General features: G+C 38.6%; 2 protein-coding genes across 2 annotated transcripts; both read left to right on the forward strand.

Moving 5' to 3' along the window:
- Window positions 1–1,941: 1,941 nt before the first annotated feature.
- On the forward strand, window positions 1,942–3,436 carry LOC145488221 (trace amine-associated receptor 8c-like). Its single transcript, XM_081467041.1, has one exon. It carries the CDS (start codon window positions 2,151–2,153, stop codon window positions 3,102–3,104), a length of 954 nt encoding a protein of 317 aa, XP_081323167.1. The 5' UTR covers window positions 1,942–2,150; the 3' UTR covers window positions 3,105–3,436.
- Window positions 3,437–6,622: 3,186 nt separating this feature from the next.
- LOC145486268 (uncharacterized) lies at window positions 6,623–26,988 on the forward strand. The gene is made up of 12 exons (XM_081464902.1): window positions 6,623–7,859; window positions 10,721–11,037; window positions 11,433–11,580; window positions 13,020–13,286; window positions 14,036–14,209; window positions 15,030–15,275; window positions 15,949–16,134; window positions 20,696–21,003; window positions 22,730–22,877; window positions 23,841–24,143; window positions 24,802–25,092; window positions 26,041–26,988. Exons 1-12 carry the CDS (start codon window positions 7,766–7,768, stop codon window positions 26,391–26,393), a joined length of 2,835 nt encoding a protein of 944 aa, XP_081321028.1. The 5' UTR covers window positions 6,623–7,765; the 3' UTR covers window positions 26,394–26,988.
- Window positions 26,989–27,621: the final 633 nt, after the last annotated feature.

Below are 27,621 nucleotides of genomic sequence, written 5' to 3' on the forward strand. Positions count from 1 at the left end.
TCAAGGAAGTTGAAGCTACCTATTATTACACTGTCTAAATAATAAAGATGTACCTAAGGGTGTGACTTGCTATAGGGGAGCAATGTAATCTTATTTACAGTGGCCTCAAATTGCAGATAGGAGAGAGGAATTTCGTGCTTGAGATTTGAAGAAAAAAAATACCGACTTACATCTACATACTTGAAAATAACTATTGGAAAGTAGAAAATGTTTTGTATCCTGTTTCTTTTTTAGAAAAAACCGGAAAGAAAATAACAAACAGTGTGACTACGACAACTATTCTGTGTTTCTATCGAGTTACAGAAATGCGCGAGAGATGCGCGAGTTTTCTTCAGGCTATTTTCTAAAGTTATGTATGAAGTCCATTGGTGTATTACTGGACATCTAAGTGGGCTCTGTCCTGGCTTTTGATAGAATTTAATTCGACACCTTAAAAGAAACAAAATCTACGAGAAAAGCGGGAAATAAAATTGGAAAACAAAGTGAAAAATGGGCAAAGCTTGAGAAATCGCACTTCGCTCACTGATTTTCTAATAATAAGGAATCATAAAAACGTTGGTCAATAAAGGGGTGGCAAAAATAAATTGAAAGAAATCCAAAAACTGATTATTGCTGAAGTGGGGCATGACCAGCATAAAATAAACATTTAGAATTTTGAGATGAGAGCAACTGGATGTTGCAAATTATACTCGTGTATTGGTCCTTTATTCCAAGTCGCACTTTAGGTAAATTCTTGTTTAACTAAGACAGTGTAATAAACACGAATTTGGGCAAGCTCAACTTTCTTGAATGGGTTTAAAGTAAAAGGCCTACTGATAAAACAATCGAAGCCTAAACGACCGAAACGATGCTAGCCAGAGTGCTATTCCGGTAAGCCTAAAATGGTACCCAGGTAGCTTGAATAACGCTCAGGTTTGTTTTCAATAACGATAACGAGTTTCTCTTATATTTTGGTGATTTTATTTAGATTCAATAGTTTCCGCTGTCTCGATTGTTTCGGCGATTTCGTTTCGTTCGTTTCGCTTGTTCGACAAAACTTTCACAAGGCGTTTTCAAAGAGTGGATCAAAAAGCTTAGCGCAGAAATAGACTTGCTAATAAAGAGGATTAGGTTAGAATAATTTTTCATTTGTTCATCATAAAAAGAGAAACTTCTTTAATAACTTGTTAAAAACCTTCAACCAAAAAGTGGCGGTCAGAAAGGAATTTCGATTTTTTCGATTTCGTGAGCAAATTCACGCCATGAATATAATGAATAAATGAAAGTTTCAAATTATCTTCGCAATTAAGGACCGTGCAATGGAAAAGTCAAACATATTGGTCACAGAATACATATTCACAGACATTAAAATTCATGTATCTCTAATCCTCATCCGATTTGGTAAACTCACACGGATAAAAAACAAATTAATCAAATAGCAGCTCACAAATACTGATGTTTTCTGGACCGATCACTGATTCGTCATGCACTTTTTGCACAACATGTAAGCATGGTAGTCAGTAGATTCCTTCAGAGGAATTTTATTTCACTTCTTGTTTCATTTTTCTTTTTACTATTTGTTATGTTATTTATATTGTTTCATCGGTATAAACAACTGCATATTCGGTGTCTATTTCGTGAACAGAAGTTCAATAATTATAACTTGTTAATTTTTGTTACAATGACAGTTAAGCACCTTTAAGTTTGAGAGCCGCAAATGTTAATTCTTCTAGAAAAAGAGAAATATTCTCCTATTGAAACCCTTTCGGCAAACTTTAATTAATTTTTCTTTCTTTCTTTAAATAAATCCACCGTTTTTATTGTGGTTATGTACTTTTTAGAAATGATGTGCTCCAAGTTATCTCCCAGTTTTCCACAACATAAATCTGATATAAAACTGGAAGGCGATTGTACCGGGCTATCAAACTTTACAAAGAGATAATCAAAAAGCTTAGGGCAGAACTGAAATATCTAAGTTTAAAATGAAGCTTGTATAGAATAAAGCTATTAATCTCGTCGGCTTTCAAAACGTATCAAAGGCACAATATAGACTTATAATCTAGGAAATTTAATGATGTGCTCCAAGTTAACACCCAGTTTTCCTCAACGTAAATCTGATATAAAACTAGAGGGCGATTGTACCGGGCTATCAAACTTTCTTTCAACTCAAAATGACTAACCTGTCCGCGTCAAATCTAGGAAACATTTCCCAAGCGATAACAAATATCACCAAGGATGGCGAAGCTCTTAATGTCCCACTCAAGGTTACCTACATCGTCACCATCATATTTAACAGCATTACCTGCCCCGTTACTGTCGTTCTCAACTTGTTGGTCATAATGGCTGTGAAAAGAAGACCAAGACTTCAGAGTTACGCCAACATCTTACTCGCTTGCCTGGCGTTAACGGATACATTAACTGGTCTCCTCGTCAAGCCAACTTTCATAATCTGGCGGATATTACAGATACTTGGTGGGATAAACACTGATACTATCTATAATCTCCACATTCTGTTTTTAGTTGCAGTTACTCTTTCGTCGGCTCTCCATTTGATGTTAGTCACTTGTGAGAGGCTAATAGCCATCAAATATACCTTTGTGTATCCTTATCTCGTTACAACACTGAACATTACGGTGGTAGTATCTGCGTTTTGGGTTCTTGCTTTATGTTGTACAATTCTTAGACAGACATCTGTCAATCAGTTATTTAATGACGGGATGGGAAAAAAAATAGGTAACGTGATATTATTTATCGTCATGATTTCTTGCATCGTTTTCATAGTGATGTCTTACGCGATTTTGTACAAGGAAACAGCTCATCAGCAAAATAGAATTAAAACAGAACAGCTACTTCAAGAAGAGGTGGAAAGATTTTTCAAAGAGAAAAAAGCACTTAAGACAACTGTTTATGTAGTCGGCGCTGTTTTGTTATGCTTTTCATCTGGGGCTGTTTTAACAATTTTGTCTTACATAGGAGATCTGGACATTCCTTATTCCGCACCATGGATCATCACAATTGTCATGTTAAACTCTCTCCTCAATACACTGGTTTACTGTTGGCGTCAGAAAGAAATGAGACAATTTGTATTTCAAATATCCTCTCCAGCTGTAGCAGCTGTAAATTAAAGGAACGAAAGACTTCGCCGCTGAAATCGATACTATCTAATTCAATATACATGTATAATTGCTAGGTCAACAATATGCACGTGTTCCTATCTAAGACATACACGATTCCCACACTGGGTGTCCTTATTAATGTCAGTAAAGATCAAAGAAATCGCGTACACGGCTCACTGTTCAATTTTGCGCATACCTTGTACATTCGAAGGCCTTAGCAGGTGAAAAATATGTTCGTTAATATTAAACCTTCAAAGTTGTCATAAAGGGTAGCGTTGCCGAGTCAAGTCACCGCAAGTCTTAAATCAGTTTCACCCTAGTCCTAATATTAGTCTGATGCTTCTGCAATTTATATTGAATGACAGCAAAACCAACTAACAAACCAACTAACCAACTAATCTTCCCTTACATATAAAATATGTTTTTTTATTTTACAAGTGCACCTACAGCTGATCTTACATGGATTCGTTGGTACTTCAAGTAAACCAAGAAGAAAAAATAAAATGCAAACATAGCAGCAGACAACAGACCGGGTTCAGGCGGCAATTGAGCCTTTCTTGGAGTTAAAGTCAGGCGGTATTGAAAACGAATAGCAAGGCATAGCGGGTGACATTTTCGAACGAGCTTATTTTCATCGCCGAACGCCAATCATTTCTCAAGGTGAAATGAATAGTGAACTATAAATTAATTCCGTTTCTTGAAGGGCGTAATTTGTTTTTGTCTTTGTTTTTTGTCTTTTTTTTAACACGAAAAAGTTCTTCAGCAAAATGTAATCAAAGCTTAACAGTTACCCCAAGTAGAGCGGAAAGATTTTTCAAAGATAGAAAAGCACTTGGGACAACTGTTTATGTAGTCGGTGCTGTTTTGTTATCCTTTTCACCTGCGGCCGCTTTGACAGTTCTAAGGACATTCGCGCTAATTGTTTCTGCGCATCCTTACTGCGCACCCAAATTCACACGCCACGTCATGCATAAGAGCGCGCGCTAAGTAATACAATGATAGGGCAGATGGCCATTGCTATAGTTTAGCCTGGATTTAACGATTTTATGGGATTCGGTGACCCCTATTTCTCTTTCCAGAAACAGATTTTATTTACAATTATCTCCATAATGTCCAAAACTGAACAAAAAATCAATGTGGGAAGTTAGAAAAAAATCAAGATTTCTGTCCACGGGACATCGAATCCTACTATCTTGCGGCTGCAAGGCGCGTGAAACTATGGGCGCTAAATGCGAACTTGTTTTTTAAGGACCCTCACTAGTTGACTAAATTCACTTACTATGTCTACTTAAACAATATTTGGCAGGGAACATTTCACTTCAAAGATTAAATTGCAATATTTTTGGGCTTACAGACACTGGCCTTATTCGCTAACGAAGCCCGATTTTTTCAGATTTCGGGTGTTCTTCTAGGCATGTTCTCTCCCAAACGAAGTCGTTGACCCCCCATTTTTTCACATTTCTTACATAACTAACTCATCATCTTACAGTGGTAAAAGTCTCAGAAAAAAAATCAATGTTTGAAAATGTGCACCACTTAAAAGTAGTGTACATAGCTATAGTAGAACTGAATATTCCTTGTCCGGTACAATTGATCAATACGATTGCCATATTGAACTGTTTTCTCAATCCACTGATTTACTGTTGAAGACAGAAAGTACGTGGGCGCAGTTTTGTTTTGATTCTCGCCCGAGGCTACCCTACTACTAACTGTAGCAGAACTGAACATTCCTTATTCTGCTTCATGGTTCGCTACGATTGCCATGTTGAACTCTCTCCTCAATCCACTGGTTTACTATTGGGGACAGAAAGAAACGAGACAGTTTATTTTGTGTTTCAAATGTCCTCTCCAGCTGTAGCAGCTGTAAACTAAAGGAATGTAAAGACTTGAGAGCGAATCAAGTGGCAATTCTGGTTGTCCGAAAAAAAAGTGTGGTTTTTATGTTGTTGTAATATTTAATGTGTTAATGCTGGAGATGTCGGTTTTGCGAAAGAGTCTGAATACCGTTACTCAGTAAATGTACGCCGCGTTAACTGCGGTTTGTTAATCGAGTCGTTTGAGAACCGTTTACACAGATCTTAAAAATTTAAAGGAAGCAGCAGACAGAGTCCAGTCCAATTTTTATACTATGCCAGGAATTGAGCTTTTGGCGGAGTGCAAGTCAGGTGCTGTTGAACTTGTCTCGCAAGGCATGCTGGGTGACATTTTTGATAAAGCTCATATATTTTCATCTGATCGCCTAACGGCAAACATCTCCGGTCACTTTACTGGTGAAAAAACTCTCCGAAGATGTCATTTTGAAACCTTTCGAAGTTCGCTGGATTCATAAAGCGTCCATTCTTTCCCAGTGATTGGAAATTATTACTGTTTTGTTTATCTTTGAGTTCGATCTTGAACTTAGCATTCAGCACTCTTTTTTCTTTGAGATGTATCTTTACTTATGAATGAAGCGCATTAGTGTCAGTTGCTGGTCAACAAAGTGCATCCTGTTTTGGTTTTTTGGAAGAAGGAAAATTTATGAGGAAAAGCGGAAAAGCGGGGAATGAAATTCGAAAACAATTAAAGTGAGACTTGATGTAAAAATTCATTAATCGAATTTCGCTCGCTGTATTTCAGTTCTAGTCAATCGCAACTACGATGAGCTTGCATTAAAAAGAGATAGTTCTGTCTCTTTTGAAACAAAAACATTGAAAGATAGCGAATAAATATATAAATCGTAAATTGATTATTACTGAAGTGGAGCTTGGTTAGCATCTAGAATTTCGCAATAGCAACCCCCTAAGGTGATTATGAGAGCGATCAATGCACTTACGCAGACGCCATCAGCCACGCACTCGCATCCATGTTTACTTGCTGTGGCAGAAGTCTTTAGATGATACCAGCCTCTTACTAGCCGAGTGCGAGGGTCATACTGGGGACTATTAGCCAGAGGTAGTACGTTGCAGAACGTACAAAAACGACCGAGGGCCAAACCCCAATACAGGTCGAGCAAGCTACAGTTTAACACAGTAGTATATTATATGGTAGAAGAAACAAAAAGGAAATGGTCCGTATGGCAAGATCCCGACCGATAAAGAACCAATCGGTACGCTCTGATTTACCTTTAGACTACGTATACCTTTTCCGTACAATACAATGTTTGGTGTTTCGTTTGCATTGAATATGGATGACACGACAGCCTTTTCGCGGCCATCTTGTTGTAGTGTCATGTTAATGCCGCACTTTCAAACCGAAGGATGCTATTAGGCTGAAAGCTTGCAAGAAAAATGTGTGTTTTGGCCGATAGTTATAAATGCTCAGTGATCCTTACGATTTCAGATTCAGTAGAATTTGACGACGCCACGTGAAGACAAACAACTGTGATGGCGAACAATGAAATACAAATCAGGTCCTCTTTTTGCGTAATAAGCACCGTGCAGTTCTAACGTCACAACTGGGGTTTGAATTAACATTGTTATTTAGTGAGAATTGACATAATACGATTTCCAACTGAATTCATCATCATCATCATCATCATCATCATCGCAACACGTGCGCACACAAGTAAATACGTAAGTAACCTGAAAGGTATAAAAGCACACGCGATGGGAACTAAGGGGTCGCTGTAACTTGTTTCTGGTAATTTTTCTAGTGCAAGTACATATGTTGCAAGTGTGACCTTTTGCCAACTAAATGCCGGTACGACATGATAATGATGATGGCAGCGACCTTTATTTATACACGATAATTAATTGAAGCTGTCGGTTCATGTGTAGAGCAACGATAGAAAAAAGGAAAACACAGTTGTTATAGAAACAAAAGCAACAGTTCAAAACAAATGTCCCTTCGTATATTCTACACAGCAGCTCCCTCTTAATTTTAAAGTACTCCTCTACTCTTCTTTTGGAATTCCCTCTCCCTGAAAAGCGATTACATGTATTTTATATGCGATGACATTTTTGTTTTTTAGTTTGTTTATTTTTACTAATATGGTAAGTGATTTCAACCCAGCCCCTTGTAACTCCTGTCCGGAAATAATTCTGACGAAAAGCCCTTCAGACAGAAGTAAATACTGTATTGTTCAAAGGTTTATTTTTAGACTTCATAAATGGCAGCGTGTATTGATAGTCACGTACAACTCATATATTCTGTTAACTGTTGAATTCAGAACGATGTGTGCACTGTGCAGAGCTTAGGTTTTTTGACAAGTGAAAAAAAAAGCGATTTTCTTTCCTTTCGTGACTCACTAGCATTATTGCAGTCCGGACTTAAAGGCCTTGCCGGATATCAGCTTTTTCGTTGCAAGGACATCAATACCGGACCCACGTCATCGCGAGAGATATGTACATGTATCAACATGTTTAGCACCCCTATTTCGTCTTACTAAGGACCACTAAGGACATTGCGACACCGAGTGAACGAACAGTTTGCAAACATAAAAGAAACAATCCTAACTGGTAGTAAACTGCTGACCAGTTGAATATTGACAAAGCGTGCAACATCAGTGTTGAACTCGGAAATATGTAACGACAACAAACCCGCTTGTAGCAGCAGGGGTACTTGAGCAAGGCAAGTTCAGAGTTGAATTCCAGCGGCCGTAATGATAACTGGACCGCGCATTCTTCCCTTGTAATACCCATTGCCAATATCGAAGAAAGGATAACACCTTTTTGAAATCTACAATTTTGTGAATGGAACAGAATCACAAAGGCATGGGGATAAAATTGGGTCCCGTACTCTGTTCAAGGCTCGCGTTCTTCGCAGTTTGTCTTCATTTGGTTTCCGGTGAGTACAGTTTTCTTGGCAATAAGTAGAATAATATTGCTTGGTTAAGCATCTCAATGCAGTAACGTATTCAGAACCTTCCGATTTAATTTTTGTTTGCGACATGACGCAATCCCTGAACACGAATCAAGTCTGTTATAATTTGGTCTCTCATGTACCACACTTTCAACAACACCTGCTGATACAACGTGATAACTTAAAAAATGGATCTTACGCATAATTTCTATGATTAAGAACTTCTTGGTCTATTAGAAGACAGGAATTTTACTTGATGTCGTTTATTGACTGGGTGGTCCGATTTTTAGTATTTGTGGTATTGATTTGATCTTTCGGGGAATAGCTTTTCTAAAAACTTTATGTAAAAGATAACAACGCTTTAATTTGCAAATATATATTTTCTACATTTTCTACTTGTTTCAGTTCTACATGAAATTCAGATAACTGAACGGTATTTACTTATAATCCTTACACTTAATTAGTTAGCGACATTCTTTTCCGGATAAATGATTTTTGTGGCTACCCAAACACGATATTGAAAGTTATGTGAGCTTCCGATCGAATAGTTAATGGTGTAGCTTAGGGTGCGTTCCTTTGGGGTGATCTGGATCAGGATCAGTGATCCGAGATCACACGGATCATGGTGCATCAAAGGTTCAGGTGAATCCACTCTGGTCACGGATTCATCGGTTTCTTTGATGAACTATGATCCGAGTGATCTTGGATCACTGATCCTGACCCAGATCACCCCAAAGGAACGCACCCTTATTTACATTCCTGTCTTAGCAACAAAGGATATTGTTTTTATATTTACATGCTTGGTCACACAACGATTGCTTTGATATGGGACTTCGAATCGTTAATGGCCACTTCGTACGAAGTAATGTCTTTCGGTTTTTTCCATTCAAACAACCAAAAAAATAACAATATATAAACGTATGCCGGGGTGCATGCCCTTGCCCCCTGGAATACATTACTTTGACAAAATCGGCGGGTTTGGGGTCCCACATTTCCATGAGTTTGTAACGAGTTTTTACAAAACTTCGCATATTTACTAAATTAGACAAGGTTAAATGATCTTTGGAAATATGCCTTTTTTCTTTATATTTATAAATTACAGAGACATGATTGCGTTACCTCGTCAAAAGTAGTCCATTAAGGCACGCTTTTCCTGTTTTGCGATCATTTTCATGTATAATCCAATTGAGCATTTTATCTTAAAATATTTATATATTATAAGTTAATGGATCGGGTGGAGCTCGAAAACAAACGTTAACCACGACGGCAACGGCGACAGGAACGTCCGTAAACAAAAGATTTGATCAGCAAGGCAATGGCTAGTCACGTGCGTCATAATTCTTAGTACATGTCTTTACCGTCCTCTGCAAAACAACAACGTGAGATGACGTGAACCACGATGTCTATTTTAAACTTTTTCGCTGTGTCGCCGATTTGATTTTACGATAACTTTGATAGTGAAAAACAAAATACTGGGAGATACGTAGCTAAAATATCGTTGTCCTCGGCGTCGCCGTCGTTGATTATTTACAGTAACTCCCTATTATTAACGGCGAGACAGGATACTGTTAAAGCCGGACGACGCGATGTAGTGAGCAAATGACGTCAAATCCGCAACGAAAACGCCTTTTCCGTAAATACGACAACATTTTTTCGATGCCAACTTGAGAACAGGCATCAAACACAATAATTCAGTTGACCTTTCTTTATCATAAAAACTGCGGTGTTTTACAAGGATTTCCAGCCATGAAAATTACTGTAATTAAACTTTGATTACCAGGCGATGACGGTATGTTTGATATCATGTTTGACCCTTTAACTCTACTTAAGCCACTTCAAAGATTAAGCAGTAAATGCGACAGATATTTATTAAAAATCTACCCGTATCTCGGTAACATTTTGAATACTATTTATAACACCTCACATTAATTCATTCCTCAAAGTGACACCGCGGTTAAATTCTCGAGCATTCTCGAGAAAGGTAATGTCCAACCTCGTAAAGATGCTTAAAGCGGTGATATTTTGATTTGAATTGACGTGAAACGTCCATTTTTAGGGCACTGATAACCTTTTCGGGGTCGAATTTTGCAATATTTTAAAAAGCTGCCCGAAGATAGCTCATTATTTTTGTTTTTTTCAATTCTGAACAAGAAAATATTTTTAAAGGTTTTTGTTTTCTTGCGGAGTTATGCAAAAATTGTGTTTTTGCGTGACTAAAATCTTAACTCCCAAGGTGTTATCAGATGTCAACACTCGGCAACACCTAAGAGCTCCCTCGCATGAGGCTTTTTTGGTAATTTTATTTTTGTTTTTATTGCTCGAATGTTTAGCGGAAACCGTCTTAAATTTGTTCACCATTTTCTTTTATTTTCTTCTCAATCATTTATGGAAGTGCCAAAAAGCCTGATGACAAAAAAAAAAAAAAAAAAAGTAAAGAGGACGAGCAAATTTCGGCAGGTTTAAGTTAAGCTCATCGCCGTTCGCAAGCGAAATGTCAGCAAACCAGTTACATTAAACGAATTAAAGTATTCTTCTTTGCCATATAATAAACATCTTATTAACCGAGCTAAGTCGATCTGTATGGGAGAATCTTGACCTCGGTCGTGTGTACCTTGACCTCGGTCAAGATTCTCCCATACAGACCTCCAGCTCGGTTAATAAGAGCTAAGTAATAATAATAATAGTAATATTTGATGGGTTGTATATTTCGTGTTTAACTATATATCGAGTTCAACACTCGAAGATAAATTTTATATCTACGTGCGCCCAGGTATTATTCTCTTTATAAATCCCAAAATGAATTGGTGCTGAAATTGTCAATATGATCATTACCCTTTCAACACAAGGAAGCTGCAATGATTTAGATCTTGGTGTTGGAAGTGGATCAATTCCAGACGACAAGATAACTGCTTCTTCCATTCAAAGTGTTCGCACACCAGCTAAGAATGGTCGATTAGGCTACACCGCAGGATCCTCCTGGTGCGCAGAAGCAAGCGATCCGAGACCATATCTACAGATTGATCTGAAGACACTTCACGTCATCTGTGCTGTGTCAACTAAGGGAAATTCACAAGAAGATGAGTGGGTTGAGACATACACATTACACACATCTACAGATGGGTTCCATTGGAAAGATTATTATGATGAAGCTGGGCACGTGAAGGTAAAACGTAAAATTGTATACATCTGGATAAATGCATGGTGGCCTTGAAAAGTTCTATATGGGTTAAGCAGATAGTACATTATCATACTTTAAGGTCGATAAGGTGCTTTTATCGACATCTTTTACTTTGGGAAATAAAAATACCTAGAGGCCAGTCCTAGATGTACGGACAAGTTATAATACTTTCCAATGAGCATTTGGTTCTCACATGGAAGTAATATCTTGACCTCTTTGACCTAGAGGCACTATAGACCTTGGAGGGCATGTACCTAGCTTGCGCTTGTGTCTGGTGTGTTCTGGAACCAAAGAAACCTTAGAACGTATCTATAACTTAGTTCAACACACAATGAAAAAAATACTGATAAATGAGCAATGTTTTGGTTGGTTTCTTGCAGTTATTCAAAGCAAATGACGACAGGAATTCTGAGTTTAAACACATTCTCGATGATGGAGTCTTAGCGAAGTATTTGCGATTCTTTCCGAAAACGCACCATAACAGTATATGTATGAGAACAGAAGTCTTTGGAGCGAAACTAGAGCCAGGTAGACAGTTAGGTCCGGTTCAAGCGTCGAACTTTTCATGAACCGAACCTAATAGCTCGAATTAAGTACATGACGAGATCGATGTTTGAATCAATTAAGTTCGACACATGTTATTTGGGTCGACCCGAGAATTACGTTCGACATGGCCAGTCGGTCAGTTCGACTACGGACAGACTCCGATTCAAACGTCGAACTTTTCATGTACCGAACCTAATGCATACATTACAAATACAGTAAATAAATTAATTTTTATCCAGAGTTCTGCATGTTTCCTATTTTTGTCATGCGTACACGGCTTGTTTTGAACTTTTGGAACAAAACGGCGGGAAGAGCGGGAAGATATGTGTTCCTCTTGCTTCGAAAGCACGAAATATACTAGCTTGATGAGCATAAACCACTTCTGTATGTGGTGTTCCATATTTGAAATAGATAAGAGTGTAGCGGGTTGGAAAGCACTGAGGCAGTTCGGTGGCGTACTACGAGTCATGTTTTTGAGAGAAAATGACAAAATAAATGAATCTTGAAGAAACCGACGACAGGAACGAACTGGACGAGCCTCGTCACAGTTGAACTCTGATGTTTCTTTGGGAATAAGCAATAATAGAAGGCAAAACAAATTCAAAAACCATCTTCAGTTGTTAAAGGCTAACTGCATCTTGAGTCGCCTTCTTCGACTTGTTCTACCCTCCTTGATCGCACTTGCAAGAAAAGCAAGCTCGTCATTTCCACAATTCGTCTTTCCCACATTTTTTCCGCCATTTTGGTCAGCGATAACCGCCGTTTGTATTAGTGTCTCTTTTATTTTTGCAATTAAGTTCGACTAAATTAGGTTCGACGTTTGAATCAACAGCCGAACTTAATTACTTGGGTCGACCCAAATTGATATTAGGTTCGGCGCATGTAATGTTCGACGTTTGAACCGGGCCTTAAATGTAACTTTCATAACTTCTCTTTGTTGTATAGTCCATGTCTTTTTCCTAAGGATTATGCGAATTTCGCGTCAATTACTTTCAACATGTGTGAAAACACGGAATTTGCAAAACTATAAGTGAATTGAACCATACTCTCCAAGTACACCTTTACTGAAAACTTTTAAAAAGTGCACGCACAATTTAGGTGCAATCGAAAATTTAAACCTGTCAGTCGATATACATACTTGAACGCACGCATGCAATCCAGATTCAATTTGGGAGTTCCACGAGATCTAGGATAGCAATATGAGGTTGATGCCTCTAGCTCTGGCAAGCATGCACTGTATATCGAAAGACGGAATAGAAGTGGCGTTGAATTTTAGGGTTTGCTCGATGTGAAACTTGTCATGACTATATAGATAAAATTTAGCTTCTTTTGAAGCCTATTGAGTGGTGACCAACTCTCTCTCCTTCATTTTCTTCTCCCTCAAGCTCACTCCTGTTTTATTTTTATTCACTCTTGGACAGAGAATCTTGCCCTTGGTAAGCCTGCAGCTCAGTCCTCCTTATTTGGTAGTGGACTCAGAGAAGGTGCTGCGCGTAAAGCAGTGGACGGGAATGCTGATCCTAATTATGACAATGGACACTGTTCACATACTAATTCAGACAATCCCAGTTGGTGGCGAGTGGACCTCGGTTCAAATGACGTGCCAGTGTCCGAGGTGTTTATCGTTAACAGGTTTACATCAGACCCCAATTTACAGCTAAGGAGTAAAGATTATAAGATAACACTGGGTAAGTCATTTCAACTGCAGTAAACTGTTTTACCTTCGCATTACTAGCAAAGTGAATGGTGCCTTCACTAAAACTAACAGCAGAAAAAGCAATCCATTCTTTTTTTCCAAGGAAACTGACATTTATCAATACTAAGATATCCCTTTTTTATTTATGACTAGAAAAATACTTATTGTGATTGGCTGAGGGTAGGCAACATTATTTTATCTTTAATTTGCAATGTTATGCAAATAAACGCGCCGCATTAGTAAGCTTTCTTTTGTTACTGTTATAGCAATCTACTACTTATCTCTCAAGATTATAGCGGTCTGGTTAGTTACGTTGTTCGCCGTCTATACTTTGACAGCTCTGAAAACTGTTTATCTTTTGCAGTGTTAATTGGTTTCAAAGGGACTATCTTTATCCAGTCTCGCTTATAAATAAAATTCAGATTTATACGGGAAGTATGAAAAGCCATGTTGAACACTACTACAGTCATTCAAATATAAAGGGTCAATATTGAGTAAGCAAAACCTGTTTGGCGCGGATAACATTTTCCCGTCCAATCTGAACTACTTCGTTACATTTTACAACCTTTGTTATTCACAGCTGCAAACATATCAATCGAAAACAAACAATTACTGTTTGATATTTTTCCGCGTTAGTTGACACTACAGACTTCAACAATGCCCAAGACTTCATACAAAGCTTAATTAATTGTCATAAAACTTTTAGAAGCCAGTCCAATGTAATTGCGTCTTAAAATGCAGGTAACAACCCAAATGTGACAGAAAATCTTCAATGTATGGGACTCTACAGTTTCATTCAGTTCAAAGCATCAGCTCTATGTTTCACGAATCCACTGACGACTGGAAGATATGTTGGTATCATGACCACGAAGCAAGAGACGCTTACCCTTTGTGAAGTGGAGATATACTCAAGAGGTATTTACATTAAGCAATAGAGTACTTTTTCCGTGTTTAATTAGCCTTATCTAAACACGAGGGGGCTACATCCACGATTTCCAACGCCTCTCGAGTCTCGAATGCGGATTGAATAAATGCAAGTATAATTCAAAGTTTTCTCTTTTCATTAGTCAAGAAAACATTCTTCTTCCGGGGAGCTTTTGCAAAGCTTATAGTACATGTTCTTGAGTACATTTTGATTGTAATATGAAGTAATGCGATACAATGTAATATATGTAATGCATAATACGATGTAGAATAGGGTAAAATAGGCTGGGTTAGGGTAGATGAGGTTGGGGTGTAGGGTAGGGTGGGTAGGTAAGGAAAGAAACTGGATAGTTTGTAGGTACGAGAACAAATTAAAACATCCAAGACACTTTGCAGATAAAGAACAGGCAATTACGAATGTTTAGTTTGTATCCTGTTTCCCAGAATGCTCAAAGTTTTAATCCCATGTCCTAACGGGCAAACGAGTGATTCGAATTGAGCAAATGCGTAGAGCAGTTTAAAACCATTATTTTCAAGATCAAGCACTACTTCATGCAGACGCTTTTGCTGAATTAAATTCGTTAAAAATATCAACGTTGTCAAAACTCGATATGACTGATATTTATAGTCTATCATAACAACGACAGCAGCAACAACAACAACAACAACAACAACAACAACCTTATTTTGCAAATTCAGATGGTCACTCTTGGTAGGCCGAAATTCATTGTACTAGCCACTAAACCCACAATACAACTAAAAATGTACTTTGTGACTTACACGACAATCGATCTCTACTTTTATTTTCAAGAAAACTTGGCATCTGGACGGCACACGGATCAGATAAGTACATACAGTGGTTTCGACAGCAGCAGAGCAGTGGATGGTAACAGTAACACAAGCCTTTATGCTGGATCCGCATGCGCAAGCACAGAAAGAGCAAATCAACCCTGGTGGAGGATAGACCTGGGACGAAAAGAGCCCGTGTCTGAATTGTACATAGTTAACAGAGGTGACTGTTGTGGCGATCAATTGGAGAATTTCGAGATCAGAGTGGGTAGGTCAGACTACTACGATGAACATTTCATTTCCGAATTACCTTAAGCCTTTTTTTCAAAGCGAGTATTGGTGCCCATCCTTTCATATGAAAATGATATTTTATTCGCATGCAAATTAAGCTCATTTCATATGAATGGTTGTGCACCAGGCCTCGCTTTGATAGAGAGGCTTAGTTCAACTCGGAAATGGGCTATTGAATCGAATGGTTGTTTAACCTGAGAGGGTAGAAAGTAAATGCTCAGTATCGGGTCGACTTTACATTTCGCATTCAAAACGCCTATTTACCAAACAGTAAGACCGTCTCTGTAGCTGAATGACGCCCTCTGACTGCATGTTCAAATTCTACAGCCGACATATCTAGAATATATAAAGGAATAACAGTTACTTCCTTAACTTTACATCGCGGTCGGAAACTCTTTCAAACGTCTTGAGACTCACGGAAGAAAGGCAACTAAAAACGTGACATTATTGCTTTGATTTATTATTTTATAGACTTTTTCAAGCGGAAACAATAGACATAACCACCAGAGTATTGTTAATATGATCAACTCTGTATGAAAAACATCTCGAATTTTGCATGTACTGTGTAGCTTTTAATTTGTAACGGTCAAAATTTATGTCACTTTTATTTTCAATCAGCTAAAATGTCTTTGATTTTTTTCTCTAAAAAGGTTCATTGTCTATTGATGGAGGTGTGGCTAATCCTAGGTGTGGTAGTATCCACGCCGTTCCTCAAGGAGTGGGTAAATCCTTTTACTGTCGTCCCTATTTGTACGGGCGATACGTGACCATCAGAAGTCTAAGGAGCAATGAGCGACTCACACTCTGTGAAGTCGAGGTGTATTCAGCAAGACGAGGTACAACATTTTTGATATAATGCTTGATCATTTAGTCTTAGTCACTAGAGGATGAATAATCATTCGCTTCGCTTTGTTTGAAACAAACCGGAATCTCCAGAAGGATGTTCCACTCAAAATCACAACACGGAAATGTAGGTGATATTGAATAGGGCGCTGCATTGTCGAGTAAGTTATTTTGTATACTCCGATCCTCACTTTTAAGCAGGCTCATAACAGCTCTTAGCATTTTTCGTCACTTCTTCTTTGTTCTATCAATGGCACTTCTCGAAAGTTATGGTCTTTTCCGTTACGTGATAGGTTACTATAGCAACAGTTTTCTCACGATGCTTTGTGATTAGCATGTTAAAATACAAGTATTTGCCAAGTTAATTTTTTTTCGAAAGATTTAGGTGGCTCTAAATCTGCTCCCATATGGATCACGTATAACCATTACAATGAAATATTCTCTAGATTTGAGCAGATTTTTCCTTAAGGAGAGCAGCTGCGGCGACATGTTTCGAATTTTCATTTAAGATGGTTATACATCTGCTCCCACATAGTATGACCATTGCAATTCTTTAGATTCAAGCAGATTTTTCCTTAAGGAGAACTGCTACGATGATAGAGTGAGTTTTCAAGTTTGAGGTAGATCCAACCGACAGTTGAATCACCCATAAATGAGCAGGAGAATCATTCCATTAATTAATCCGCTATTCAAAGAAAGACATATTGCCTACTATTTTGAAAGGTCCGGCATTATTGTTTGACTGCAGACAGAAGAGGCTCCCTGGTCCTCCAGGTTGGGGGTTGGGCTGCGGGCTGATAACCCGCTCCTGTAAAAAACATATTATTACCGAAACCAGAAGCAGAATAATTTCAAATGATCTGGGGGACGTCGTGGTCACTCCTCACACCATGAGAGGATCGATGACGCATGGGGGTGAAAGCCAAACGGAGGCCCTTGGGCAGATGAGATCACCAGTCCACCCAAAGAACGTCATGAAGATAGGAAACTGGAACGTGAGAACGCTATACCAGAGTGGAAACATAGCACAGGCATCAAGAGAGATGAAGAAGAGAGGTATTGAAATCATGGGAATTAGTGAGACACATTGGACAGGACAAGGAAAAGCAGTACTGGAGGGGGGAGACACTATCATATACTCTGGCAGAGAAGATGACAACCACAGAGGTGGAGTAGGAATACTGATGACCAAATTCGCAGCAAGATCACTCATAGATTGGACACCAATAAGCGAAAGGATAATTACAGCCAGGTTCTATTCCAAGCATGTTAAGATGACGATTGTACATGTATATGCACCAATAGAGGATGCAGAAGAGTCTGTAAAGGACGAATTCTACGAGAGACTACAGGATGTGTTGAATAACAAAAAAGAACATGATATGCTGGTAATCACAGGTGATATGAACGCAAAGGTCGGTGAAGACAACCGAGGTTATGAGAGAATCATGGGTAGACAAGGCATTGGGAGAATGAACGACAATGGAGAAAGACTTTGTGAATTTTGTGATATGAATGAACTGATAATAACAGGAACGTGGTTTCCACATAGAGATATTCACAAAGCCACCTGGGTATCGCCGGATGGAAAAACGAGAAATCAAATAGACCATGTGCTGATAAACAAGAAGTTTCGTAACTCAGTAATTGACACCAGAGTCTATAGATCAGCAGACATTGGAAGCGATCACTATCTTGTATGCATGAAAGTGAAGCTAAGACTAAGAAAACAACAACCCAAAGAACAGGGAAGTATAAGGGCAAGGTATGACACCAACAAGTTGAAAGAAAAGAACGTTTTGGAAACCTTTATGATCACTTTGCAGAATAGATATCAGGTATTGGAAGAGGAGTCACCGGATGGAGAGGAGGACGACGAGATAGAAAAGGAGTTTCATATAATGGAAGAAGCATACACGAAAACAGCAGATGAAGTATTAGGCCGTCCTAGGAAGAAAAGAAAGCCATGGATAACAGAAGAATCATGGGCGCTTATTGACCAAAGAAAAGAGATAAACAAGAAGATTCTAAGTACTCGTTCAGAGAGGATCAAGAAACGACTAAGAACAGAATACAAGGAAAAGAGTAAAGAAGTTATGAAGAGCATAAGGAGTGATAAAAGGAAGTGGATGGATGGCATCGCAAGTGAGGCAGAGGATGCTGCAAGAAAACAAAAAATGAGAAAATTATACGGATTGACGAAAATGCTATGCAATGAAAGACCTAAGAGCAGCACAGCCATCCTTGATAAGAGCGGTAATCTCGTGAGTGGAAAGAAAGAAATGCAGGCAAGATGGACAGAGCATTTTAGAGAAGTATTGAACAGAGAAGAACCAACAGATCCTATAACAATGGAAGATGAATGTGAGTTCGAGCTAGGCGAATTGATTGAAGAAATCGCGATCACTGAACCAACAATTGGCGAGATAAAAGTAGCAATTGAGCGTTTAAAGAATGGGAAATCTCCAGGCGTCGACTCCATCACGGCTGAATTGTTAAAGGCGCACAAGGAATTCTCGGCAACGAAAGTGCATCAGCTACTGAAGAAAGTATGGAAACATGAAAAGATCCCGGACAAATGGAAAAGAGGGTTGATCATCAAATTGCCAAAGAAGGGAAACCTCAAAGAATGTAAGAACTGGAGGGGAATTACTCTACTTTCAGTAGTCGGCAAAATACTTGGACGGATTGTGATTGATCGAATACAGAATGGAGTTGATATCAGACTGAGGAACGAGCAAGCAGGGTATAGAAAAGGCAGGGGAACAACAGAACAGATTTTCATATTAAGGAACATCATTGAACAAGCAAACGAGTGGCAGGCAAGCTTATATATTAACTTCATAGACTTTGAAAAAGCATTTGATTCCATCCACCGTGAAAGTCTATGGTTAATTATGCGGAAATATGGAATCCCGAACAAGATAGTAAGGATGGTAGAAGTGTTCTATGAAGACTTCAATTGTGCTGTAGAAGATCAGGCAGAAGCATGTGAGTGGTTCAGCATCAAAACAGGCGTCAAGCAAGGATGCAATATGTCTGGATTTCTATTCTTGATAGCTATGGATTGGATTATGAGAAGGACTGTAGGAAAAGGAGAAAACGGAATCAGGTGGAACTTTACATCTAAACTCGATGATTTAGATTTTGCAGATGATGTGGCGCTTTTGTCTTCTACTAAACAGCATATACAGAACAAGACTACTAAAATGAATGAGGAAGCAAGACGGGTCGGGCTGAAAATCAACAAAGGAAAGACAAAGGTGATGAGGATCAACGGGAAGAGTCAGGAGAAGGTTGCAGTAGATGGGCAAGATATCGGCGAAATTGAGGAGTTTAATTATCTGGGGGCTACCATTTGTAAGGAGGGAGGAGGAATGAAAGATCTGAAAAACAGGCTGTCCAAGGCGAGAGGGACATTTGCCAGACTCAATAGAATATGGAACTCAAGGAACATCATGAAGAGGACCAAGCTTAGACTGTTTAAAACCTTAGTTGTACCGGTACTACTGTATGGATGTGAGACATGGAAGATGAACATGGGAGATGACCAACGAATAGATGTGTTTCACAACAAATGCCTCAGGAGGATTCTCAAAATAAAATGGCAAGATCACGTTACCACTAGAGAGCTCCTTGAGAAGGCAGAGACGAAGTTCCTTAGTGAAGAGGTTAAGAGGAGAAGATGGAAGATGATAGGGCATGTCTTACGACAAAACAGAAACAGCCATACCAACATAGCCCTATCATGGACACCTGAAGGAAAAAGGAAGAGAGGAAGGCCTAAGACTACCTGGCGAAGAACAGTTGAGAGAGAGAGGAACAGCGCAGGATGGCGTACATGGGATGAGGCAAGAACTGCTGCAGCCAACAGAGAAAATTGGAGGCATTCTGTGGAGGCCTTATGTGCCACGAGGCACAAAGAAGATTGGTGTGGTGGTGGTGTGTGTGGCAGACAGAATATTTTAGACTGAGACTTTGTTTTCGTTTTTCGACTTATTTTACCGACCTCGACATGACAAAAAGTGTCTAAATTTAGAGAAAGAAAATATATTTTGTAACGATTTGCTAATCACGCTGGAGCATCTTCATTATGCATGCTTCGTGTTAACTGTAGAGGTACTCTAGGCGGCAGATGTGATGAATCCCTAGATTTCAGATTTTGTTAGTTATGCAAGAGCTACTCGAAGGCACCTCTTTGAACTTTGCTTTCAGTTTTGTTTATTCGCTGCTGTATTTTCTGTATTATGATGTAACGCTCGCTGTATCCTGCATCAATATAATCGAGATGCCCGCTCCTAAGTCATGCTGTGTTTGTGTTTAGTTAGCTTAGTTACAAAATATTTTATAATCGTTTAAGGGTGCTTAGAGTAAAACTGCTCTTACACGGTGTGGTGTTATGAAAATATAACTAAATGAAAAAGAAAGCTACCCAAGCGACAACATTTGCTGGTACTAAGCCCGAATGTTACTCAAATAATATATCCATAAAGACAACGATAAATATTTGAACCAATAGGAATTTGCGTCACAGGCTGCTTGATTACGTTTCAGCATGTCAAATCCAGGCCATCGGAGTGGCAAGCAGCTACACTATACCAGACAGCAGTTTCTCGGCCTCGTCAACGAGGGGTAGTAATGCACCATCTAAAGGTCGACTTAACGGACCAGGTGCTTGGTCACCCAGCAACAACAACAATGCTAACGACTATTTAGAAATTGACTTGCAATACGAGTTCCTTATCTGTGCTGTGGCTACGCAAGGAAGGTCAACCGCTGATCAATGGACGACAAAGTACAAGTTACTTACATCACTAAACAATAATGATTGGCATACTTATCAGGAAAACAAAACAGATAAGGTTTGTCTCAATGACGTGTGAGATAGTTATAACTACTGTTATTTAGCTATCTAGCATCATCAGTCAAGGGGAAAAAAAAGACTCCTCTCGAAAAACAAGTATCATGTACGGTCTGATATCTATCATGTCATTGTGCATTTTGTTCCAAGCTCGTTTCACTATAGGCTAATAACGATGGTGATTCATGGCACTGAAGAGTAACGGGCTACAATTAACTATGGGGATCTCTAAGGGGTGTTGTTCATGAATAGGGGGTATTTCTGTATTAGCTTGAGACAACAATAGATATATCTACTATAATAATAATGACAATAATAATAATAATAATAATAATAATAATAACAATAATAGTAATAATGATAATGATGATGATGATGATAACAAATATATGTTATTTGCCGGCTGGGAGGACCGTATAGTGAAAAACTGTGACCGGGGTCTTGAAAATGCTGAATTTTCAAGGCAGAGGTCACAGTTTTTCACAATATGGACCGACCCTAAGAGGACAAATAACATGTTCATTTTTTTTTCCTGCGGTAACTTGGTTTTAATTACAAATGGGTTTGCTTACGAAACAGTTACTTTGTCATTGAATCGGTTTACATGCCGTCTACTAAAACTCTCACAACTTCAACACACAAAATTGAATCTACTTACAGTGACTTTCCTTTCCATTTTAAAGTAAATAAAGATAAATTTGCGTTGATTAAAGGAGAAGGTCACTCCAAAAAGGTTACTTTGTTGCCTTGACCTATAGCAATGAAACATTCAGCTTTCCTACTCACCGGAGTTTTAGCCTCCAAAGTGGCTGCTATCCCGGAGAAATTCGTCTCGAAAGAGGCCTAAATATCGACTACGGAGGCAGCCATTTTGAAACTGTACTTGGCGGCCAGGCCGTGTTTATGTGACGTCATTCTGTCCGACTCAAAATTGGTGGGAAAAAGAAAGACCTGCAACTGGCTTTGCATCCTTCACAAAGTCAGAAAAATGTATTTTTTCCAAGCGATTATCCACTTCACTTTCTTTAATGCTATCATTTTCGGAGTTTGGAGCATGTTTGGCTCAAAATAATACTGATCAAGAGTAGCCATAACCCAGAGTGGTAATTAAAAGGCTTGTCGGAAAGCCATTTGGGCAAAAGCTCTTGACGGAATGACGTCACGAAAACGCGGCCTGGCTGCTGAGTACTGTTCAAAATGGCAACAACGATGTCGAATTTTGGACTTCTTTGGAGAAGAATTTCATAAGGAAAACCTGCACTTCAGAGGCTGAAACTTCGGAAAGTGGCTAAACTAAGTGCGAGGTTTTTATTAGCGTTGACAAAAAAATATACATTTGGGGAGTGACCTTCTCCTTTAATAGTCGATGAAAGCGTAGAAAAGACAAAAGATTGACGAGTACCGCTAGTTCGTTTACGAAAATAGACCACGACTTGTCAAGCACCATAGCCTACGTGGGTATGAACTTCTTCATATCACATCTGGTTCGCGCAAAATTCATGTTTGACCGATTTTCTTTTTTTTTTCACTTCAATGAAATTCGACATACCAAACTCCAATCCATACCAGTTACTGGCGTAATTTTCATATCGATCCGATTCAAGGAAGACTGTTAAAAAAAGCTGACTGAAAATGCTTGGTATGAACCAGAAAAGAAAAAAAAAGCAGTATACAGACACCTAAATCAGGTATAGGATGTGACAATGCTGCTGCTACTTTGTTTTTAGGTTTTCAATGGTAATTCTGGGGGAAACGATATAGTGAAACACAACCTCAAAGAAATCACAAGAGCAAGATTTATCAGGTTCCAGCCAACGCAATTCTCGACTCATAAGGCTCTCAGAGTAGAAGTGTTTGGAGTACTTAAACCTACAGGTACGTTTGTGATAGCTGCAACTATTGCGAATATGATACGGTGTACAAAGGGTCCGATTTAATAATAAACAATTATTCACCGAAGTGGAGGTGAATATAAAATTGTTTTAGTATATACCACACAAGCTAAATAACTAGCGGACCAAAGAGTAACTTTATTTGTTTAAGAATAACTTTATTTGAAACGGGAAGCCATTTTGTTTTTCTTCGGCTGCTCAGAGGTGAATAGTACTTGGCTAATCAACTCCTAGCTAGCCAATCAGCCAATCAGTTCTGTAACTTTTGATGAATGGTATGGTGTGAACGGAGTAGTATATATGTATCGAGGGTAGTTATTAGCCCATTAAGGTTATTTCGAGCAGCCATGTACTCTTTTTATTTTAACTTACCTTTGTTCATCTAATTCTAATTTCTAGCTCAGCACAAATAAAGTTGTTGTTGTTGTTGTTCTGAAAAGAACTGTTTTTGATAAATGACATTTCAGCAGCCTTGAAAAAAGTAATCCTGAACCTGATTGGTCAGTTTTTGCGTTGTGCTTCTTTATCGACAAGACTGGCAGAAATACCTTAAAGTTAGAAAGATAACGTAAACGAGTCACACGACATAAACAACACTGACTAACAGACCTCAAAACGACGAAGAGTCTTCCAGTGGGAGGTGCTACTGCCAATCCCTATTTAATTAAAAAAAAAAAAGAAAAAAAAAGAAAAAAGAAAAAGAAAGCCTCCAACATACTGAGAGCTCAGTTAGGCAAGATTGACTCTCCTTTGTTTTTGATGGTTCTGGGCTAAGCTTGACATCCATTGTGCCTTATTTTGTAGAATATTACGGGGTTTTACAAAAGGTCCATATGAGCAGGAAAAATGAAAACTGAAAAACTGATATCTGAAGGGCATTATAGTCGATATGTACCTGAAATTACATAGGTTTGTCTAAGATGTTACATAATTTTGAACACTTCAGTTCCTTCACAAGCGCCCATCGTGTTTACTGTGATGGCAACCAACTCTACCACCATTAGAGCATCGTGGCAGTTATCTCCAGGAGACTCCGAACGTGGAATCGTCAAAGGATTTAAACTGTTCTACAAAAAGAAAGACGTTGTTGGTTTGCCAACGACGTTAACTATTACCGGGTCAGAAATTCGCACTTATTATGCCACTGGACTTGATAGGAACGCAGAATATGAATTTCAACTGTTGGCTTTCTCGCTTGCTGGTGATGGACCAAAGAGTTCTATGAAGGTTATGAAAACAATGGATAATGGTAAAGATTATTGTTTTGTATCCTACTTTGTAAGTTGTGGCCGTCTAGATCTTAATAAAAATAAACAGTTAAACGAGGCATTGCAAAAGTATGAATTAATTCGATTTAGTAAGCACCGTATTAGATAAAGATAACAAGTGTATTTTTGTCGATAAGTTTTGTTCTCGCTTTCAGCCGTTTTCCTATTTTAAATTGCTAAACCTTTAGGCAGCTGTGGTTCACCATACAGGAAAAAGGGTTTGGGATGCAAGCCAACCTTCCCCTGGCCTCCCATTTATTACCTTTGGGTTGCGGGTTTGCGTGTACATGAGATGGTTAATACATATCAAGAGGAAAGTTGACAACTTCATTATATGCCTTCTTCAAGGAATTCCTCTCTTCTGTGGTGTTGTAGTTGTGGGTACTAAGTGATTATATTGGTTTACCACCTGTTAAAAGGTTCTCATTTTTGCAATACGCTTAATTTTTTATCCAAAATGACTGCGTTTCTATTCATGTAGAACGTTAACAAAGTTCTGTATTGTAGCATTCTATATTGTAGTATTGTAGTACTGAAAAATAAACTTTAGACCCAATCCAAAGACCCCCCCCCTCCTAAACACACCCCTAAAAAAGTACAACCATATACTACAAGTAATTTTTTTTTTTTGCCACCCAGTGCCACCCAGAATAATGAAAGACGTTTGTCCGACCTCAGTGACTTGTAAAAGGTACACAGTGTGTTCTCTTTGTTGCTACGCAACCAGTGATTCTCCAGTTAAATACTCCTGGACAAAGAATGGCAAGAAACCAAACAATGGGGAAATCAAGATTATAAACGACAACATTGTCATCACTCCTCGCAGTGCAAAGGATTATGGGGTGTACGTGTGCAATGCTTTAAACAGCTACGGTAGTACATCTTACGAAATTACCTTGACTGAAGACGAAATGTCACAGGAAGATGACGGTGAGTGCATTTATTCGTTTTATTTTTAATCAAGTTTTTTTTTTGTTGTTGTTAATTGGCTGGTCGGTCGACAGGATAGTCACGTGTGGTTGGTTAGTTAGTTTCGTATATATGGTTGTTTGCTTGTTTGTATTTTAATGCCATCCGTATACCGGCATGGGTAACCTTGCCAAATTGTTGTTGGTGTATGCATGGTGAATATAACACGTGGTTGTTGGCCGGCAGATCATTGTCCAGTAACTCCCATGCTCAGGGTGGAAAGGCAAATCCCATTAAAAACTACTGGTTAGTAAAGCAGTCTGTAAATATTAACTACCAATGGATCCTTGAAAAGAGTATCAGATCACCGATAAAATAAAGCGGTTTACAACTTGATGTCGTAAAGCCAAACTGAAGAAATCATTCGATCCAGTCTTAAAAACGAAGACAATTACCCACAGAACCAATCAAAGCTCGAAGTAAATAAAGGAAACTGACGCACAGTGTGGGAAATCGTGTGCAAACTAATAACGATTGGTTTTGATTTTCACTTCTAATTGGATTACAAAGTGGCAAAAGTACAGCACAAGCACAGTCTTCTGGCGCAGTAATGCAAAACCGAATCAAATTCCACACCCTGGTGGGGTTCTCAATTGAGTGTCGAAAGTAATCAGGCAATTACTTTGGTTTTGGTTTTGAGTAACTTAATTGGAGAGTAATTGGTTCGGTTTTGGTTTTACGATAAAAACCGCTCTATAAAGACATTTATACTCATAGTTGCTCATATTTTTCTTTACATTGCCGACAGTGTATCTTGTTTTTTTTTGCCTGGTATCATCATTATTTTGATCAAGACGACCATAGGGACTATTAAACCCAATACTGGACTTATTTTTCCGAATCATTCATTTTCGATTGAAAGTGATCATACTTTCACTATTTTTTACTTTGCCTTTCTTAATGTAACAGGTCTATCCAGTGTCTACCGTATTATTGTCATCGCTCTCTCCTGCATTGTTTTGGTGCTGCTTATTGCAGTTGGCCTGCTAACATGGCGCCTCACGCGAGCTTTGATAAACAAGAGAGAAAAGACACACGAGGGGGGCACTTCGTATGAAGTTGAGCACCATGACACACCACGTGACCAGCATGTGTCACAAGAAGATGGATATTTGGAACCTTTGGAAGTGATGCCACCGGCTATTTCACATTATCAATCAATACACAGCAATGGTACAGCTGCCAAATATGACAATTTGGTATCTAACAGTGGAACTGACAATGGTGAAGAAGACGAACTTTACTTAACAATTATTCCATGAGCTCACGTTGGATAAGAGGTTTTATAATCGTCCCATATCCAACAACGAAGGGCAGAGGAATTGCTTTATTAACTTATTCGATCCACTAGATAATGTAGACTTTCTAGTTAGATTTAAACGAAGTGATGGTATAAAAAGGTTAGAAACTTTGTCGCGCCACTCGCACATAGTTCACTTTATGAGTTAAATGAAGCATTTTATCAAAGCGAGGGCGACAGTTTTCTTCCGAAATATTTAACCTAATATTAAGCAATGTTCACTCAAGGAAAATCGGACGTGTCACAAGATTGGTCTTCTCTAGATCCCTTTAAGAGTTACGATATATAGCGAGAGTGATCTGTTGGAAACCTTCAGAGGAGTATTTTAGGAATAAAACCTATATTTAGTGGGGGTAACTCTTGTACCCTGAATTCATTATTTCCCCTCCTCATATAGGATTATAGCCTATTTGGGATGTCCCCATGATAAATTTAGAATTAAAAGATTATAATGAGAATAAACAGGAAAATTGAACAAGCAGAAAAAAATGAACAAAAAATTCTTGTGGTAAACAGGGACTTGCTGCATCCGCCATAGACACAAAACAAAAATACAAGGGAAAAAAAAAAAAAAAAAAAAAAAAAAAAGAACGAGAAACAAATGTAGTAAAACAGGAACAAATGAACGCAACACAAACCATGTTATCTTGTTGGTATTTTATAGAAACGTTTGTAATAAACAGCAAATATAATTTTCACTGTTGGAATCACTAACTGTCTGGGTCTAAGATGTGTTGTCGGCATATGAGACATTATCGTTTGTCATCCACGTCACGGCACAAGGCATCTTTTAGCAACTTGCTTCGCTTAAAAATTCGCAGTGTACAATAATTTAGTAGAGTAGAGCGCCTTGGCAGCGTTCAGCGTAAATTTACGGGCATTTCAGTTTGTCCGATCCATTTACTAGTGACAGGATCATAACATTTTGCAGGTTTTTATGCTGCTTGACGGTGTTCACGACTTCAGAGAACTCATGTCATTCGGACGCTTCATTATAGAAGGACCGTGCCGTGGTATCCCCAAGCTTGCTACAAAATGCCATTCATCAGTCGTTTACTTGTACACTTCGTATGGTTTACACATAATAAAGGAGAGGTAGCCTTGTAGATTGACTCCACCAGCGATGGGAATTTGCCTGTGTACAGCGGCTCATCAAGCCCATTTTCTCGCTTCTCCTTGTAGCTCAACTG

This window comes from Orbicella franksi, chromosome 5, assembly GCF_964199315.1.
Source record: "Orbicella franksi chromosome 5, jaOrbFran1.1, whole genome shotgun sequence".
Classification (NCBI taxonomy): Eukaryota; Metazoa; Cnidaria; class Anthozoa; order Scleractinia; family Merulinidae; genus Orbicella; species Orbicella franksi.

What these genes read in the sequence shown, in the direction of transcription:
- LOC145486268 (XM_081464902.1), top strand. Translation starts at nt 7,766, where the DNA reads ATGGAACAGAATCACAAAGGCATGGGGATAAAATTGGGTCCCGTACTC. An exon ending in AGATTATAAGATAACACTGG is followed by an intron (nt 13,287 to 14,035) that starts GTAAGTCATTTC and finishes CTTAAAATGCAG; the next exon opens with GTAACAACCCAAATGTGACA. An exon ending in AATGTCACAGGAAGATGACG is followed by an intron (nt 25,093 to 26,040) that starts GTGAGTGCATTT and finishes TTAATGTAACAG; the next exon opens with GTCTATCCAGTGTCTACCGT.
- LOC145488221 (XM_081467041.1), top strand. Translation starts at nt 2,151, where the DNA reads ATGACTAACCTGTCCGCGTCAAATCTAGGAAACATTTCCCAAGCGATA.